This window comes from Odontesthes bonariensis, chromosome 17, assembly GCF_027942865.1.
Source record: "Odontesthes bonariensis isolate fOdoBon6 chromosome 17, fOdoBon6.hap1, whole genome shotgun sequence".
In the NCBI taxonomy this organism is placed as follows: Eukaryota; Metazoa; Chordata; class Actinopteri; order Atheriniformes; family Atherinopsidae; genus Odontesthes; species Odontesthes bonariensis.
In genome coordinates, this window is record NC_134522.1 from 23,409,628 (window position 1) to 23,429,847 (window position 20,220).

General features: G+C 41.7%; 1 protein-coding gene across 2 annotated transcripts in view; it reads left to right on the plus strand.

The window, feature by feature from the left end:
- Positions 1 to 3,475: 3,475 nt before the first annotated feature.
- pacs2 (phosphofurin acidic cluster sorting protein 2) overlaps positions 3,476 to 20,220 on the plus strand; it is a 71,361-nt gene continuing 54,616 nt past the window's right edge. The window contains exon 1 of one of the 2 annotated variants that reach the window (XM_075448746.1): positions 3,476 to 3,881. In XM_075448746.1, the coding sequence (XP_075304861.1) occupies positions 3,763 to 3,881 (119 nt within the window). In that variant the 5' untranslated portion in view covers positions 3,476 to 3,762. The remainder of the gene's footprint in view (positions 3,882 to 20,220) is intronic. The other variant, XM_075448747.1, reaches the window with a different exon arrangement.

The window sequence follows — 20,220 nt, forward strand, 5'->3', positions numbered from 1 at the left end:
TTTGTTAGCCTAATCATTGTGTCCTACAGTAGCGGTGCAGCTAAAGTTTCACTATTTGCTACAGCTTTGGATTAAAAGGATGTATCCGATACGACCGGGTTAGAATTAAAAAGCAGAAGCAGCCAGTCAGAAAAATGTACTCACCTGAAAGAATGCTGTCTTCAGAACTTTGTCAGCAATGAAAACGGCTGTAAGGAATAAAAAAAATTTAAATTCCCTTTTTTTAAAAAAAAAAAAAAAAAAAACATTGATCTGAGTATCTTATATTTATAAGGTGGGGTTTGAGCCAGTGGGCCTCCCACTCTGTTTCAGGAGGAGCGCCTGATGAGATGCGTCCTAAATTTGTCCCGTAAGTGATTTTATGTCTGTTTATTCAGTCTTTAGTCTGCAGACTTCTTGTGTTTTCTAAGTTGCTTGAGATCCCATTTTATTTTCGTGTGGTATGTTGTGTCTGTGTGATTTATGTTTCTTAGCGGTTGCGTTGACTTTCTGTCATAACTTCATAACACGTCCCTGTTCCAGGTTCCTCAAAGTTGTGTGGTCATTTCATGTTCTGTTTTGCATTCATCCTTGGGGTGTGTGTGTTGTCATCTGTGCTTTTATTTTTCTTTTGTGTGTCTTTGTAGTCATTAATTGGGTATTTGTGATTGATTTAGTCTCTCTTTCTGTAGCCTCTGCTCCCTGGACCTGTGCCCAGTCAGCCCAATGAATAATCCACCCATTGCCCCTTTGGACTCTGAAGTGGTCCAAAGGAATCGGATAGTTCAGCAGTTTAAAGTTGCGCACACACAGCTATCTGTCTTTAAATTATTAAGCCATTTTATTTACGGAGCACAAAAACACGCTGTAGGGAGACATTTAATACTGGGAACAATACCAAAGTACATAAATGAGAATTATCATAAAAACATGGAATAGTGGGCTAAAATAAACAAAAGCACTGCTGAGAGAGCAACTAAGACACTTATCAGTTCGAGACATTGTCTGTTATTAATTCTAAATGTTATTTTGATCATCTTTCATTCATTCAAGAGCGGGCAGGAGCAGCCATTGACAAAATAACACTTGTAGACAAGCTGTGGATTAATATGGAAGCAGCTCACACTAATCCTTAAAGTGATCGTGCAGCTTTTGAAATCCTGAACGGTGAGTAGTTACTCTGGAACACTGTGGAAAGACTAAACGTTTAGGTTGGCAAACTTTGTCCAAAAGCAATGGATTTGATTGCGTTCAGCCCCATGTCGTCTAAACTAATGCTCACCACATGGTGGCAGTATGCGCTTGTATTGTAGGTCAACAACATGGAGGGATGTGCAGCCTAAGCAAAAGGTTTTAGTTCACATCTTTGTAATTCAAACATTAGAAACAGGAAATTATTTTTCAGAGAACTGGCTTTAAAATGAAAGATCAGCCTGGCAGGCGAGCAAAAGTAAAACTGTCAACAAAAGTGCACTTTTTACTAGTCCATCACCTCTAATTCTTCTCTATATAAGAATATGACCTTTTATCTGCCTCGGTGTAAAGTAACTACAGTTTTGTAGGTGCTGCACCTGAACTTAGCTTTAAAGTGGTATTTCTATTGTACACCACTCATGCTTTAACTCCATTTCTAGAAGGAAGTACTTCCACAACACTTATTTGAAATTTGCAGCTGCTTAATTGTATGGTCATTATATATCATTAAAATGTTTTACTTATGGATGAAGGCAGAGGAGCCTAAAAGGGAAGATAGGGTTGACGTAATGCACAATATTTATATGATGGAAAGGTTGACATTTTCCATCAGATTAGAATCTGGCAAATTTAAGATTTACTGGAAAAATTGGTTAGACTTTGTTTAACCATTGAGGTCAGATTTTGTTTAATAAAACCCTGGGGACAGGAGGAACCCTTACATAGCTACAGATTGTATATAGTTAATTTGCAGGTAAATTTAAATGAGAAGATGGGAAATTTAGGAGACAAGTTGGAAGAACGAACAGTAAATGCCAGGTATTGAAAGTGTTAGGCCAGGTTGAAGTACATAAAGGAAAGAAAGGTTATAATGCTTCAATATAGATACAGAATGTGGGCACAATAATTTGTTGAATACGGGAAGGATATTGTGAAAAATGTGGAATTGTGGTTGTTCACCTGTATGGAAAACAAAAACTCAATAAAAATTTGCAAATTTAATTTTTTTTTTAAATTACTTAAAAAGGTGTATGAGACATGGACTCATCAGTGTTAACAGTTCAATAAAGGCTCGTTTAGTATATCAAGGAGAAAATGATTTTATTCTGGGATTAGATCCAGAAAGCACCTGTATGAGGGGTGGTTAGTGCCATGCGGACCAAAACTCATGATCAGAGTAATTTAAACGCTTCCATAAAAAACTTCTCTTTTTCTAAGTGTAATGGCTAAATAATGTTACGTTTACATTTTAATCGTAAATCATGTGCTCTAATTGCTGCACCATCCATGCATGTAGTCGACTCAGAGGCTTATCAGTGGTGCATCAACCTCAGCTCCCCTTCCAGCCTCTGTGTTTAAAGCAATACTATGTAACATTTCTACCTTAAAATAACAGCTTGAAAAAAATTGTGCAGCTAGAATGAGTTTTAATATTACGATTGGCCTGTCTCCTATGCCCTTCGGGGGTCTGAGTTGGAAAAACTGCGCTATGTAACTTTGCTGGAGCGGCCCGGGAGCTGAGCGGAAGTACTTGGACTTGCTTTCTGGCACACCTACCGCAAAAACAAATAGACCCCTCTCACGCTCCCAGGTACATTTGATTACTCTTACCTTCTCGGTCGACATAGCTTGCACCTTCTGACTCCTCGCCGGTTCGTCAACAAACGTGAAACGTGAAAGCGAAAGGGTGTTGTATTTACAACAGTGTAACCGTACATTACCTCCAAGCCTGTAGGGGGAGCTCCATAATGGGCTTTTTGAGAAGTTACATTGTATCGCTTTAAAAGCAAGAAGGTTTTATAGGCTCTGCTGGTCTTCATCTCAGCACAATGGCTGTGTCATGCACCCTTGGTTCCAATATTCCTTATTCTATCTACACTTATACTAATTTAACCTTTATTTTTACTAAGAAATAGAACTCTTGAGATTTAAAGCATTTTATTTTTTTTTTGCCCTGGCTATTACAAATGATATGCAGATTGTTTGTGCTGTATTCCACAGAGATAAAAAAAAACGTATCCATCAACACATATCCCAACTGAGAAGAGAAAACGTATTAAGATGACACCTGCTGGACAACATAACTCCCACCTTTAATACATTTTGGTATATATATGGGTGGTTTTATAATTATTTTAAGGTACTTTATTGTTAGTATTTGGTGTTTCTATCATATCAGTTTGATAGTTTGCTTGTCTTTTTTTTTTGTCGAAAATTTACTTTGAAAATGTGCCGCATGGCCTACACTTGCTTCCTCACAATGAGCTCCTCAGCCTCCCCTGCCCTGCTGTGCGCATGAACCACCCCCCATACCCGCGGAGCAGCGTGGTAGGCACAACAAGCCCAGCGGTCGGTCCGCTTAGCCCCGCCGCCGCTCTGCAGTCCCTCCCAGCCACAGAGGACCCCATCGATCTGCCCGGCTCCACGCGAACGGAGAAATGAGCTCGTCCTCCACCGTCCACATTGTACTGACGTGAGCGTTCAGGGGGGAAACACACATACACCCACACACGGGCAGAAGACCCGCGCCGGTCTGCTGTTGACAAACCCGCAGCTCGGTCTCGGACTGTCCCACCCGCACCACGGACCATGGCGGAGAGAAGCGGCCGGCTGAGTTTCCCCGGGAGCGGGGCTCTCAACAGACCGGTGCCCATGAATCTGTTTGCAACATGGGAGATCGACGGATCCTCTCCGAACTGCATCCCGAGGTAGGTGGCTTCAGCCGTGGCATCACGGTGTCCCTTTTAAACTTTAAAGGCAGTGTTTGCGGGGCTCCAGCCCTGCAGGCTGTCAATGGTCAGACTGCTAACGCTCAGCTGCACCGGCTAGCTGTACCATCATGCCAAGTGGATGCCCGTGCAGGCCCTGCAGTGGGATTCCTCAGCCGGCTGCAGCACTGTGTTGATGCACATAAAGAAAGGTGTGTGTGTGTGTGTGTGAACCATCGCGGGGCTGCTAATTGGCCAGCAGAATAATAAAAAAAAAAACAGTTTACAATCAATGTAGCTTCAGCCTCAGTGCAGCTATGTTCAAATAGTTTTTTTTTAAAAAAAGGTGTGAAATCACCCAGTCCGCTGCAGGATGGGCCAGGTCACAGTGCCAGGCTGCACCATGGAGACCATTGGCTGCCCGTGACCCTCAGACACTCAGAGGTTGCGCTCACGCTGTGAGCAAAGCAGATTTACAGCTCAGGTGAGATTTATATTAATAGTATCATTCATCATCATGGGACACGGGAGCTCTGACACTGATATGATTTCAGCCGCGGCAGGAAACCGTAATGCATAGATTGTTAAAATGTTGGGGGATGATGAAGAACGTCAGTTTTGCCTCGTTTTAACCCGAACGTGTCGCTGTCAGGTGAATTGTGAATGGAAAGTAAAGGGCCTTCTTTATTTTTTATTTTTTTACCGCAAAACACAAACAGGATAATTTCAGCAGCGATTTTTAGGTGGATGCAAGCAGCAGATTCCTCACACCCGAGGTGCTGGAAACAGTCAAAATTGACTTTGTCGATCAACTGATGCGTTGCACGACTTTAAGCTGCAGCTTACTCATCCACCGAGGCGAGATCACAGTCAGACGGGTCTGATCGGTGCAGCTTGACTGTTTGTCATTAAGTTGACGAAAACAACCAGACTGTGGTGAAAAGGAGGGGCTCTTAGATAAAGTCTCCCAGAGCTGCTGAGCCGACCTGTACATCTTACAGAACTTAGAAGAGCTTCTTCTTCTTTCTTTCTTTTTTTTTTTAAACCACCATTGATGAATGGGCATAAACACTCAGAGCATGTGGGTCTGTTTGTGCTGATTTATGAGCCTGGCAGCTGTAAGAACTTAATATAACTCTGAATAACATTGCGCTCGCTTATAATGTTTATGGCCACAGTCCTTTAGCCATTAAATCCGAGTCAAACCTCATTAGAAGAGGTCAGACTAACATCCTGCTGTCAGCCACTGGAGAAGGGGAAGAAAAAAGCTTTAATTAATGTGAGAATGGGATGGTGGGGGGGTGTATACATGTGTTGTTGTTGTGTTTTTGTACTGTCTCTTCTTAGCCTCTCTCTATCCTCTTAAATTAATACCTTCAATGGACAGTACATTGCATGGCTTTTAGCTGAAATAAGACTAATTCATTTCCCGGAATAGCATGGCTGTGATATTATTCAACAGAATGGACGAGCAGATAAGCAGTTCCTGTAACTAAAGTCCCACATTCAGTCCTCGGTGACCCTTGCATGTCTGTCCGTTCTGTGAGCAACGCAGATTTTCTGAAGCAGCAGCTTTACTGTGTTCGTGGGCTCAGACGCTTCAGAGACTAAAATGAGATGCATGACAGGTTTTTTTTCTTAATCTTAAGGCTCTAGCTCTTCTTTATTGGCCGCTGTCTCGGAGTTTAGACAGGAGGAAGTCGGCCTGTTGACCAGGTGAGACGTCAACCGTCTCATCTTGTGGCGTTGGCTTCATTAACCCTTCGATGCATAAGTGGCTCAAAAATGACCCGGTGAGGTTGTTTTCTTGCAATATCTTTTTAACAAAAAGTTGTTGTTATTTCATATTCCAGCTATTCTTCCAAAAACATGTTATTGATATCGTGCCCTTTAAAATTTTAACTCACATCTCATACATTTTACAAAATTAAATTTTTTGTATTACTACCCCAAGCTTCCAAAATTACCCGTATTTGGGGTGGTCCGTGGCGTAGTGGGTTGAGCAGGCACCCCATGTACAAGAGGCTATAGTCCTCGCTGCAGCTGGAGCTAATGAGTCCCGCATCGGACGGCCCTTTGCTGCATGTCGTTCCCCCTCTCTCTGCCCCCTATTTCCTGTCTCTCTTAACTGTCCTATCCATTAAAGGCATAAAAGCCCCCCCCAAAAAATACCTGTATTCATTTCCTATGGAATTTCATGGGAACATTTGATTCTGATCAACTGTGACTGATAGCAAAATATATTTTGTGGACCACACAGACGTTAGCCGCTTTCGGACAGAGCCGTTCTAAGAACGCAGTTATCAGAACTGTCCTACTCGAATTTCGTTCTGATAACTGTCCTTCCCCAGCGTAACTGTTTCAGTCTGCATTCGCACATGAGTCGGGACCAGGTCGGGACTGATGCGCCGCGCAGCCGTCTGCGTGACGTGTTAGCCGTTAGCTGGTTAGCGCCACATTCAACAACAAAACAAAAAAAAGCAAAACCCGGTAAAAATAAGGAGAGAAAAAAACACAACAAAAGCCGCTTTCAGACAGACCGTTCTAAGAAAGTAGTTATCAGAACTACCCTCCTCGAATTTCGTTCTGATAACTATCCTTCCCCAGCGGAACTGTTTCAGTCTGCATTCGCACATGAGTCGGGACCTGATAGGGACTGATGCGCCGCGCGCAGCCGTCTGCTTCAGTGACGTGTTAGCCGTTAGCCGTTTAGCGCTACATTCAAACACAAAACAAAACGGTAAAAGTAAGGAGAGTAGAAAAAACACCACCAAGAAGCTAATATGGAGAGTGGGGAGGCCACCGTGTTTATGGTCTGCATGATGGTGATATTAATCATGGACAATCACATCAGGCGTCTAACATGGAGGCTGGAAAAGCTCACAGAGAGAGTCAGGAGATACTTTTTCATTTCATGAAGGAAGAAAAGAGAGCAGAGCGCCGCAGACAAAGGAGACAACGTGTAAGTTTAACTTATTAAACACCCGCAGGTTGTGTCTGTGTCCTATGAGGAAACATTTCAGCCGTGATAGCATGACATGGGGCGTAGCTACCGACCACCAAACACCTCTGTCAGATGCGTTCTATAAAACCATGAAAAGACCCGACCTCGGAGAAGGAGCTAAAATGGTTATAGGAACTGAGGGAGATGGTCCCGAGTTCCTGTATGTCCGAACACGGGAGAAAACGGCCCCGCGGATTAAAAGGTTATTAGAACTGCCAAAGGTTCCTACAGTCCGAAAGCGGCTTATATCACAGGTGTCAAATCTAAAAATCATTGTACACAGCAACATGTGATACATGAAGAATGTGATACAAGAACTGGCAAGTATCAGTCCGTGTATCACACGTGTCCCCTATGAAATAGATGATACACGGGGAGGCAACCAGGGGAAGAAATTCAATTGAAAACATTATCCGGCAGTTGTGCAGTGCATTCAGAAACACAGGGTGCAACATCACCATGGACAACTTCTTCACCAGTGTGCCTCCTGCATAGTACCTCCTGGAGAAAGATCTCACCATGGGGGACTCTAGGGCAGAACAAGACAGAGACATCCCTCCTCTGATAAAGGCTTCTAAATCCAGGGAGCTTCACAGCACTGAAGTCAGCTACGTCAGGAAAAAAGGAATGGCTGTTGTGCTCCTGAGCACAATGCATCACAGCAAAGTGGTGGACAAAAATAGCAGAAAGAAAAAAACTGAGATCATTATATACTACAGACCAAAGGAGGTGTAGACACCATGGACCTGACGGTTGGCAACTACACCTGCAAGCGTCAAACACAGAGGTGGCCCAATGGTGCTGTGGTACAACATCCTTGACATTCACTATATATTGCCGAAAGTATTCACTAACCCATCCAAATAATTAAATTCAGGTGTTCCAATCACTTCCATGGCCACAGGTGTATAAATTCGTGTTGTGCAATTTTCTTTTGCAGTTTTCAAAACATTTCACGTGTGTTAAAAATGTTAAAAAATAAAATGATTTCAAACATGAAATCATTCTTGTGTGGAACAAATTATGATACAAAATATATTACAAATGATTACTCTTAACCAAAATGACAAAAATAGCATAAAAACACATTGATTCTAACACGAGTCCTTTTTGACCCACTTATGGAAGAGTGTAGGGTGCTGTCACTCATGCATCGAAGGGTTAAGGTTGTTAAACAACCTGCTGGGAGGCTGTCGTGTCGGGACAGTTTGATCATTTTCTACACGAGTGAAGCCGACTTTCTTCCCTTCATATTTGAGTTTTTATTGACACTGTGGGGAAAACTGAGAGGCGCTTGGAGACAATAGAAGTCTTTCGCAGATTTAGAAATGTGAACTGAGCTCAATTAACGCTACAATTAATCGCCAGCTGCTCTGGCGAAGCACTTTTGCAAACTCACTTAAATAACTAAAAGGTTCAAGGGGGGTTAAGCATCATCAGGAGTTACTGCAGATTGATGTGATGTTTCCATCCTGACAGAAACCAAATAAATTTATAAGGAGGGCCGGCTTTGGCACGTCTCTGGATCCCTCGGAGCTGATTGTGCATGTGAGCATGTTGAATACAGTTGTCGGCAAAATGAATCAACCCCTCGCTGCACTGGATTCCACATGCAGTGGGGGATGAATACTTTTGCTGAAGACTAATGGACGACACGTCCTACACAACATAGTGTTTAAAATACAGTGTCTTCATACAGAGACTTCTTCAGGGACACTACAATGAGGGCCAGTACAGGAGGCCCTGTCTACAACAATAGCTTGACACAAATCCTTTTGATGACAATTTTTTTCCCTCCTTTTTGGGATCTATTTTTCATCTGTGCTGCAACATCATTTCCGTTTTCGGGATTTATTAGATAATTGAACTGAAATTAACTGAATTAAACCAAACTGCAGCTGTTGCCTAAAAATAAAACTTTACATGTGATCTGTGTGAATAGGATAATAATCCCCTTCTGATATCTGTTCACCTCACATGGGTTCCTTACTGTTTAACCCAGATACTGTATTCACATGGAACCATGTAGAATTTTCATTTTCAGCGTGTGCACCGTGCCCTTTTCTTGATTCTTTCATTTTCCCCTGCAATTTCTTCATCCTCCACTCACTGTGGCTCGGGAGTCTCTGGGGCCCAGCCTATTAGGGTGGGAGGCCTACAAAAGTGCTGCCTCTGCACTGATCTCACGTTTTCCAGAGTCACTTCAACACACGTGCTGTTCCATGCAGAGATGCTTGATAATCACCTATCATAGGTGAGGGAGGGCTCTTAAGCACCTAACCGGGTGGTGGAATTATTGAAAACCAGGTGACGTGTTCTCATGCAGGCTGTAGAGGGTAAAACAGCTTCTTTTTTTTTTTGTTTTCTCTTTAGTTTTGCTGCTGCTTCTTATCATTTTAAGGAAGAGTACAAGGAGCACCAAGAGTAGATTGAGGGTTGTTATTGTCCTCATTTTGTGCTATTGGCAGCATTCTGAAGTGTCTGTCTGACATCCTGAGTGTGAAATGCAGTGTTAAGTTGTGTCACCTTATCTTGAGAGGCATTTAATGAGCACTCAGTGCACCTTTTCATAGTTCAGGGAATCTGTATGTGTTCCCATAATTATACACTGAATCCTACAGCTGGAGGTTTCTTCTAAGAGCCTCCTCAGACCTCCACCCTAAGCTTCTCTGCTTTGAAGACCCAAAGCCGAAGAGCTGTGTTTCATCTTGGTATTTCTGAAGTGGGCATCGGTTGCATTTCTACACATCAGCCCACAGGCGTGAGGCTAAGTGCTTCTAGAGACGGGGGCCATACTCCGAGACAGAGCCAGATTGAACGGGCCCTCGAGTGGCAGCTGGAGCCAGTAGGCTGTCGTATTTGGGGCCTGTTGGAGGCGAGAGTACTGAGATGTCGCTTTGAGCTGCAGAGAGACACTTGCTCTTTTGTCCACTGGCTGGCTGAGATGGTCACACTGCAGGAATTTAGAGTAGGATGAATGAGAGGCAGTTAAAGCTTCTCATTGTTTTTTGTTCCCTTTGTTGGTCTTGTTGTCGTACACTCCTTGCCTGTTCTGTACCAATGTTTGTGAGTTTAAACAAGACTTAAGAGGCTACAGCCAGACCAGTAGCCCTGCAAAGGTGTGTTTCTTTAGGACAGGGGCAGCAAAATGCTAACAGTAACAGAAGAGTTATCCTATGATGGACATGAGTATAGATCCCAATTTTCATGGCAAACTCTCCAGTAATTCTCTTAAAACCACAAATATAAACCTCCCGGTTGCACTGTAGATAAAATCAGGGGATTCATCTTCCTGGGATCATGAATGTCTTTACCAATTCTTTCCAAATTTTTCGCAATCTTTTACTTGCTTGCAGTGCTATATGAAAAATGAAGAGCACCAGCAAATTCTTTAAGGTTCAACCTCTGAGAACCATGAATGTTTGTGCCAGGCTTTATGGCAACCAGGGATGCACGGTATTGCAATTTTTGCCGATGTCGAATGTGTGCTGATATTTTCCAACAAATGTTGACCAAATGTCGATACAGATATCTGATTGTTAGGCCTCTGATGTAGAGAAATGAATGTCAGGGTTGATTTATTTTTTGTTGATAGCATGTGGATGATGTGCATCCCCAGTGGCAAATCAAATACTTGTAGACTTGTCCAGATAATGATGGAACTGCAGTAAAAATCCCAAAATCTGTAAAATCACTAAGACTCATCCTCTGGGGACCATAGATGTATGCGGCAAGTTTTTTTGTACCAAATACTTTTTAGGAATATTGCTATCGCAGATTTGTGTTTTTAGATGAGCCAAATGCAGATACACAGGCTGGAGGCAGGCAGAAAAAGGAAAATCCTAAACTTTTCTTTTAGAACAAAGCTGAAGGTGGAAGTTGGTGAAGAGGGAGTTAGTTTGTAGTTAAAAAAGCAGAGAAGTGCGTGCTTTATCAAAACAGTACTTGAACAGACAAACTAAAGGCAGAACACGCTGTGATTACACTGAATTACACTGAATTACACTATGATTTGTTGTACAAGTTTAAAGCAAGCCACACTGTGCAACAGGCATCTGATGATCTTGTCTATGACATCATCCCTCATGTGTGCAGACTATACAGTAACGATACTTGCTGAATAGTAGCAGGCTGCAACTCTCGAGAGCAGCACAGATTCCAAGAGTCATGCTTATTTAAGTAAGTTTAATGAGCCGTCTGCCCTGTTTACTGGTATGTGTATTATTATGCTTGCTGGTTTGCTGCTTATGGCAAAGTTGTAACACAGTTGTGTCTTTTTTGTATGGTCCACAAAGTACATGCATCTCATTTGGCTTCTGTCTACATTGTAACTGCAGGATTATGATAGTAAAACTCTGTCAGAAAAACCAAGATAAACGTAACGAAAACAAACAAAAACCATGCACCCCCGATAGTAATGATGATTTACCGGACAAGTAAAGATTCTTTTTACTTTTTTGTGTGGTAAGTAAAAGTAAAAAGGAACAATGGATCAGCAGATTCATGAAAATTCATCCTCTTGGCACCATAAATGTTAAGATAAATCAACCTTGTGGTGGTTGTTATTAGGGTTCATCACCTGAGAATCCGGAATATCTGTGCATTTAAAAGCAGTCTGTACAACAGTTATTTTTGTACCAAAGTGGTGGACTGACATCCACAGAGCCAAAGCTTAGGTGGCTGACTTTCACACTTGTTTTCATACACTGGATAACAGTGAATCTCGCACCATGTACTCTGAATGTAAAGTCGGAGAGCCTTATGCAAGATATCCGGCACTCCCATTTTGCTGATGCAGCTTGTGCTGGAGGACAGAAGGGACAGGACAGATAAAGGGCCTTCACTATCCACACACACACACACACACACACACACACACACACTAACCATACATTTGAGATGCTTTGTGACTCGGCAGGCTGATCAATTTTGCCTCCAGCTGACTTCCCTCATGCTTCAGTGCCCAGTGTCATGCCTGCCTGTCTGCTTTTTGTACTCCTCTATTATTTCCCCACAGACAATATTTGATTTCTGTTAACCTGATAATATCTGTTTTGCCTTTGCCTGAAAAAGGCTGCTATATGACAGCCTGTGTCTGTTCAGCGGGCACAATAGGCAATTGTTTACCTGAAATGAAGCTGGCGTGCTTGAGCTCAAAGAACAAGTCGGTGACGGGGACTACGGTCAAAGGTCAGGGGCGTGTAGTTGTCTGTTATATGATAAAGTGTAGACATAAACAGCACATTACTGTAAACCGCTTCATTTAACACAGGCCTGTGAACAATGTTCTTCAAATATTCAGCTCCATATGAACTACTTCTAAGAAATAGCATCGTAACACAAAAAGAAACAAATCTTTTAGTGAATAAAGGTGAAAAATTAAAGACAGCTGCTGTACTGGGCTCAGCAGGAAAACGCAGTAACAGTATTCATGCATCTGCAGCACTGACAGTCTATTTGCATATGCTCCTGAAATTCATACTAATTGTAAAATGGAACATGCCTCTTGAGATATGAATTCAAACACTTGTTTTGTTTCTCTTCTGATGCACCTTCTGGAGGAAAAACACCAGCTCTGATGCAGTACAGCTAAACTAACCTTGGCCAGTTCAGATGTTGTTGTAAATGTTTAGTCCAGGGACATGACATTCTTCTCAGCAGTTCCTTTAGTCTAAATAGACCTCTGGGTAATAGGAAACAGACTAAATGACATCCTGCTGGATCCAGCAAACGATAAGAATGGCTAACTGGAAAGATATGAAGCAGCATCAATACAGCTGACACAGTCAATTTTTACATGCCTAGCCTCCGAGCATCCACACAAACTAACAGGTGTTGGTGTACATTTAATTTTCAGCCAAGGTAAGTTGTTTAGCTGTTACAAAAATTATAGCCCTGGTTTTTAGAGAGTGTCAGAGATTGTGAATAGTCTGCATGGTAATATTACAATCTTTTCAAATCCGTTGTGTGCCACGTCCTACTTGTCAAATGGCAGACTGACAACACAGTGAAGCATTAGCGGCTAATTAACTTGGTGATTTAATTAGCAGTCAGACAAGACCAAGGCAGAGCTGAAAGGAGAGTCAGTTCTGGACTTCATAAGCTGGGTGGGTGAATGATAGTGTTGCACTGAATGCACTCCATTCAAGGCTATCACTTTGAACAAATTTGAAATAAATACACAAGTCCACCTCCTTGTCACGGCCGAGGTGCCCTTGAGCAAGGCACCGTACCCCCATGCTCCTCGGGCGCTGTGATTGGCTGCACACCGCTCCAGTGTATGGCATCTGTCTCTATGATGTGTGTGACCCTGTGCATGTGTGTGTCAACAGGTGCCAACATGGATGGGTTAAATTTCGTGGGACAAATTTCGTGTGTATGTATGACAATAAATCGTATCTTAGTTTCCTCCGTTTCTGTAGCAACTCACTGTAAAAACATTAGCTTTTATAACTGAGAGGTTACCAGGTTGTGCGTAGGGTCAAGCTAACACTAGAGTATCATATCATATCTGTCTATAGAACCTATGGGCTGAAGCACTTGCATACTGTAAGTTTTTTGTTCGAATGGGGTTCCGATGTTCAAAGTTTCCCTATGTTTGAACAGATGTTCAAATTTCACAGGAAAACCAACAGCCCTAGTTCTGATGCTACTAAAGCATGTTTTGCAAGTTACAAGTTAAGTCTCAAGTCTTGAGTCAAGTCCAAAGTCAAGATGTGGGAGTCCAGAGTCGGGTCCAAGTCCTAAAGTTTGAATTTTTGAGTCCTTATCAAGTCATCTGACCAAATATCTAATCAATGCAGAATGATAACAGATACTTTCCAGAAATGATAACTGCTTCTTAAAAGGTGTATATATTTGCAAAAGTATTAAGTGCAATGGAACTAGATCAAACATTAAGTGCTGGGGTTGCATTTAACAACAAAAAATAACTCAGGAGTACAAAAAAATTGAAATATGGATTAAAAGCCCCCATTATTAAACTAGCAAGCTAGAAAACGTACTCAGCCATTAAGCTAACGTTAATTACCCACTAATCTCTGTGACACCCTTGACTTACTGTTCTTTATGTAGCTTCAAATGCCAAACAAAATTGGACGTTATTGCCTCCCTTCATTTTTCACATTTTGCATACCGCACGCTTCTTGTTAACCACTTGGTAATTTAGGTGAGCAAACAAATTAAGCCGCAGTGTCATTTTTGGGGCCTGGCAACATCACGGTAAATCTTCGTACATCTCTTCTGTGACTTCCCTTTATGCTGTGTTGGATCTGGGAATTCTGGGTAGTTGGTGTAGACGGACTAGAAATGAATGAAGTTTCCTGATTTGAATTTGGATTTAGTTGATTTGAATAAGGTATTAGAAACCAATCAATGGTGACCATTAACAAAGCTTCGGTATGTCAAATGCTTGTGTGGGCTGGTGATCTGCAAAGCAGAAGCTTGCCAATAACACCACGATCTCCTGCTGCACCTTGTTTTCTTTTGCATAATGGGAGATATTCTGGCTCACAATCCCTTGTGCGGCATAAACAAGCTTGAGCTGTTGAGACAGCAGTGACATTAAGCATGCCAAATCACATACATTTTGTCATTATCACAAATATCAGCATGCAATGGATACATGAGCAAGGGGTCAAACTTCCACGTCGGGATACTCTGACAAATTAATATGTCCCAGTTGTATGCATACTGCCTGCAGTAATGCTTTCATTGTAAGGGCGTTTGTAGTATGCACTAAAGGTAAAAAGAAAAAGGGATGTAGGTGGCAGGTCTGTGACTGCTGGGTGTTTAAATTCTCCATGAAATCGAATCAACTTGGAGGCTTAAACGATTTATCTGTAATGCGCTTTACAGAACCCATACACCAGTATGCGGCCCACCAACTGCTAAAGTCTGTTTGTAATAATTCTTAATGGTATTTTGGAGTCTGCTGTTTCCGATAGATAAAGACATTCCCTATTCATCCAGCACTCTGGGACTGTTATTTTTTTTTTTTAAATTTCCGAATCAAGTAAAATGCATTTTTCAGTTTCAACCGTAAGCAGAGTTGATGCACAGCCTTGGCCTTTATTTGATCAGGCCACTCGAACCGACCAATCAGAATATGTGAATATTTAGAGGCACTACTCTAGCCCTTGCATAGGGACTTTAGATAAGCAAATGTTGGATAAGATGTCAGACAAATACCAACTCTGTGTGCTAATATGCTTTTTCTTTTCTTTTTTTCACAGCTTGTCCCAAGTAGTAAGAATATAAGCAGACTGTAATGTTTGCCGAGAACTCTCTTTTGTTTTGGTTTATCAGTGAGTCCATCTTCTAAACTTTGATGATTTTCTCCATTTCTTTATTTTACAATTTTTTTTCACAGTATGTCAACCTCACCTCTCATCTGAAATAAGTGAATTTGCTTGGTTGTCATTCCTCAAATGACCATGAGATGCATTAAACTGGAGCTTAAAATAGTTTTCCATTTAAAAGTTCAAAGAATCACAGCTCATTACTTTATACCTTCTGACATAACGGTGATGATGTTCTCTTCAGTTAATGTCTGCTTCATTTGGTAACCTAAATCCACAAATCTCATTTCCATCTCAATTCTGCTAATAGGTGAATTCCATTTCTAAAGAGCACCATCATGTAAAACTGGGTTTTTCTGTCAGTGTTTACTGCGTGGGTGACCTTATTTTCAAATGTGGTTGAAATGATTGAAATAGCTCTGTGATTACACAGGCCATCCTGGGGCCTGTTTACTTTGTCCAGTGTTCCAGCGCTTTCTGGACTAATGCAGAAAATTAGGTTAACGGGCTGAAAAAGCAGCAAAAGAGAAGAAATGAGTCAAAAGTTTGTGCCAGATGTAGATGAGATTATGTCGAGGCTGCCCTCAAACAGTTGTTGCTTAGTGTCGTCTAAAGGAAATTGGACTTAGGTGGAGTTCATGTTTTTGCTGCCTCACTCCTCTTTGTCATCCAACCCTGACTAAAATGTTCGGAATTGTCTTCATAGTCTGCGGGGGCATTTAAAAGGAATTATGATGAGCTTTTAAGAACTATTACTCTATTTCCCTTTCATAGGAATTATAACATTTAGTTAAACTGTCAGGAAAATGGATTGAGGTGACAGGAATTAATCTCTAGTTACACAGAAGTGCGCTGAAAGTTAATGACATAAACTTTTTCTAGATGACCCTTGCTCCCTTTCCCTGGCTTAAATTAAATCCTCTGCCTCACCAGTGTTGCCGCAGATGAACTATCAACCTAAACTGGGTCTAATAAGACAAATTTCCAAATTTCCATTTTGTACTCTGTGATTATTCATCGTGACTCCCCGAGTGGGCCGTGTTTTGATTTGTTTTCCTGATGTCTTGACTCTCGTGTTGATTGTTTTTTTTAACCTGAGGGGATGGAAATTACTGTGCATGAGTTGCCTCCCTGTTTTTCACATTTCCAGCATGACTGTGCTGTTGATTTCTGCACTCAAACACTGACTTCCAGGGAAATCCTTGGAATACATTAATCACCAATTGCCATAGCAACAGTGTTTACTCTGGCACCGACGGCATCAGGTACACTGTATCGAGCATTGTTTTTTCATTACCATTGTTGTGCACATTTACTGCAATGTGTTGTCATGTCTCTCCTGTGCGTTCCTTCACAATTTGTCTACACTCTTCTTGCGTTTTATGAATGCACCTTTTTATTCTTGTGGTTTTCTGCAGGAAGGCTGGATTGAGGGCTTGCCTCTTGCAGCAGCCTGTGTAAAAAAAAAAAAAAAAAAAAAAGAGGTAGTTGCTATTTCAGTTCTCCTTTCACTGAGGCTTAAAGAACTTTTTTTTTTTTTTCTGAATTCAGAGCATGGAGGAGAAATGTAGGTCAGGCCCCCTTTGGAAAAGTTGGCGGGGAGCTTAGAAGGTTTAACATATTGTAGTAATTAGGAGAGCTGCTGCGCCACGCCTGGCATCTTGCTCCTGGGTGGCTGAGTCATATGACCCCATCCACGTTTCTATCAGACTCCTCCCTGTTGTATTGGCTGGACAGATGGACATTGTGAAATCCTGAGGTTGGCATCTGTAACTGAGACCTCTCATCTGTGCCTCTGGACAAATGCAGAAATGAGCAATCACTATCGCTGCCAATCAGATATGAGAATCACTTTATAAGCCTGTAAACAAGACCTTTCTGACCTTCTGGATGCTGAGTAAGCTTCAGCTGCAAGGTCTTGTTAATCTGGTGCAATACAGCCATCGCCTGAAGTTGTAGGGATTTAAAAAATGAAAACAAATGCCTCAAATGATTTATCATGTTTGGTAACTTTTAGTTACTTCTGTTTATACAAATTTAGCACAGACCGTGGGGGTGTTTTGAGTCTGCACTGTTGATAAAGCAGTCGCCGCCTCTTTAATCCATATTTCTTTTTCGCAGACAGCGCTTGGGTACGCACAGGCTTACGCTTTGAAACAGGGTTACCGTGTCATGTGTGACCCCATAACAAATACTCCAACGACAGGAAGCTCAGCCGCTGTCAAACCGGTCAGAAAGTGGAGCCGCTAAGAGACGGCGCAGTTGTTGATATAGCAAATCACGTGTAGGTCTTTAATGGAGCCGGCTGTGGTCAACATAGCTTTGATCTCTTTCAATCTGGGAGTGTTTTTATTTTTATTTGAGTATATGAATTGTGAGAATGGGCCCGGAGAGATGTTGTAATTTGATCCATGTGATGGCTACTAAGACCTGCTGTAGCTGCTTAAATACCATTGACGCACAATTTCACTCCAACAAATAAAAGCTATTCTAAGACCAATTGTATCACAGGTAAAGGCTATCTGGTCACTGATTGGTCAGGATCACCGTACCTGGCAACAAATGCATAGCTTGAAGGCTCTGTTCTTTTAGTATTTTTTTAGTATTTTTTAAAAAGTTTTTACATTTTTTCTGAATGCCAGTGGTTTCCAATGAGGAGAGAGCTTATTAGGTTCCCCAAAGACATAAAAGCACTCAGCACTCCTCCCTTTTTCATGTGGTTGCTTTGAGCACCTCCATTTGAAAATATCTGAGCTTTTCTGAAAGGCAGAGGTCGTATCATATGGGCAAAAACTGTCACCCTGGTAACCAGAAAAATGAAAGGTTAGCCTGTTCTCACCATCTCTGTCATTCCAAAGCTATGGCATGTCAAACTGAAATGGCCAGGACAAAGAAAGAAAAGCCCATTTGTGGGAGCAGATTGACCGGACACTTAATGTTTCTGACGATAATATTGATAATGCGACGGTGACAAAACTGAAACTGTAAAAGGGAATTGGAATGAAAATTGTCTGCTGTCTGACAGCTGAGCGCACACAGATGATCTGTGAGGCTGATCGCCTCCCTGAACGTTGTGGCTGGAGATGACAAAGCCGACTCTCTGAAAGAAGCTGACCCCTGTTTAACTCCTTAGCTCCTTCTTATAGTAACCTTTGCTCAAGTTGATGAGATTCCCCACATTGTTGCCTCCAACAGATTCACCGACAACCTCTTTGCACGACAGCTGTCAGATTGGGGAAAAACCAATAGAAAAACGTTCTTTCTCATTTTTACTTTCCTTGAGTCGATAGTCTTCAGAATCAATGTTTTTGAAATGTCAATTCATGGTAAAAGTATCAAAATTGACAAAGTAATAGCAGAATATAACACTTTTATCATTGTATGGATCAGGCAAGTTTACCGTCACAACTTTTATTAACCCATTGAGGCCGGGAAAGCGTTGCCGCATTTCTACCTTTAAAGCCGGGGGCGCTGTTGCGTTATTATACCTTTAAGGCCGGGAAAGCTTACACGTCTTTTTTCATGTATAGGGTTGTTTTGCACCAATTATTGACCTCTGGCCCAATTAAATGCATTATAATAGACATGTGAGAGTGTCGTCATGTTCCTCGTGTCATTGTTTTGAAGTTAAGTTACATCGAACAAGCATGGAGGACTTTCAGTGGGAAGACATTTCAGACGGGAGCGATTGTGAGGAGTTTTCTTGGCTTTGATGATGCTGAATAACGTGCTGACCCAATTGATGGAGATTTATGGCTAGCACATATGTTTGAAGATGATTTTGAAGGGTTTGAATGTGACTGACAATTACCACCGTAATCGACAGAGATTTCAACCGCACACCAGGGGGTGAAAGTCGATTTACCTGCAGATGCCACACCGTTGCAGGCATTTAATCATATTTTTACTGAGGAGCTTTGGGCGCATCTCGTTTCCGAGACGAATAGATACAGTGACCAGGTACTTCAGACTCCAGCTCGAGCAAAGATGGCAAGGTGGTCACACGTAACTGTGCCGGAGATGAAAACGTTTATTGGAATGTGTATGGGCTCCTTGTGCTGCCAGTACGAAGAGATTACTGGCGATAAAATAAATAGATAAATAAATAATTTAAATATAAAATTAAATTTTATTTTATTTTATTACTTTTTGTTTAATTGAAAATAGTGCTGTTCCTGCACTTTACTTTTTACATTTTCTATTTTCGTGAAGGTGTATGTAAATAAACTCAATTTCCAAAGAAAGCCACAGGTGTAAGCTCTCAAATACTTTTTGAATTTTGTTTCTATCTGCTACAGAGGCTGAGAAATCAATCATTTAGTAGGCGTAGACACAATTGGTAGCCTAGCAAGCCAGACCCGTACAGCAAAAAGCTGTACAGGGAGCAAATTCCATTTGCGGCCGCTAGGGGCGTCTAGATTTCTAGGCTACACAATTGCTGAATTTCTAGAAAAACTTCAGGTTTTAGGGGGTCTTTCTGAAATCGCCCATAGGTTTTACAGGCATTCTTTTCCAGGCGTCTTAGGCCTAAATGTGTTAATAAGATCAAGTGTAGTCAGTAATAAAAAAAAAAAAAAAAAAAAGGCTCTGCCAGATAGTAGGACAGCGCTTTCAAGGGTTGAAGTGGAGATGTGTTGTCAAGATGTTGTTGTCATAGCAACACACACGCACGCACACATAAAAAGAAAAAAAAACGGTGCATCAGAGTGCTTTTTTTAATGAAACGTTGGGAAGCGCCACGTCAACATGTGCCCTTCGCCAGCCTCAGAATGACTTTGGTAAATTGTCTCTCTCTGTACAGAAGCTTCATTTGTTAACCTTTGTTATGTAACTTCGCCTCGGAAAGCAACAGAAAGTGTTTTCTTCTGTGGCTGCTTGGAAAAACATGACAAAGAGGTGGATTATTCTGCAACACCAGAGCTCACTTACTTGGATTCCAACTGTGACCCATATGGTGGGATGAACGTAATGATAATGAATGCTGGTGCTGCAACAAACTGCAATCCAATTATTCCCATATCTAAATGTGTGATAT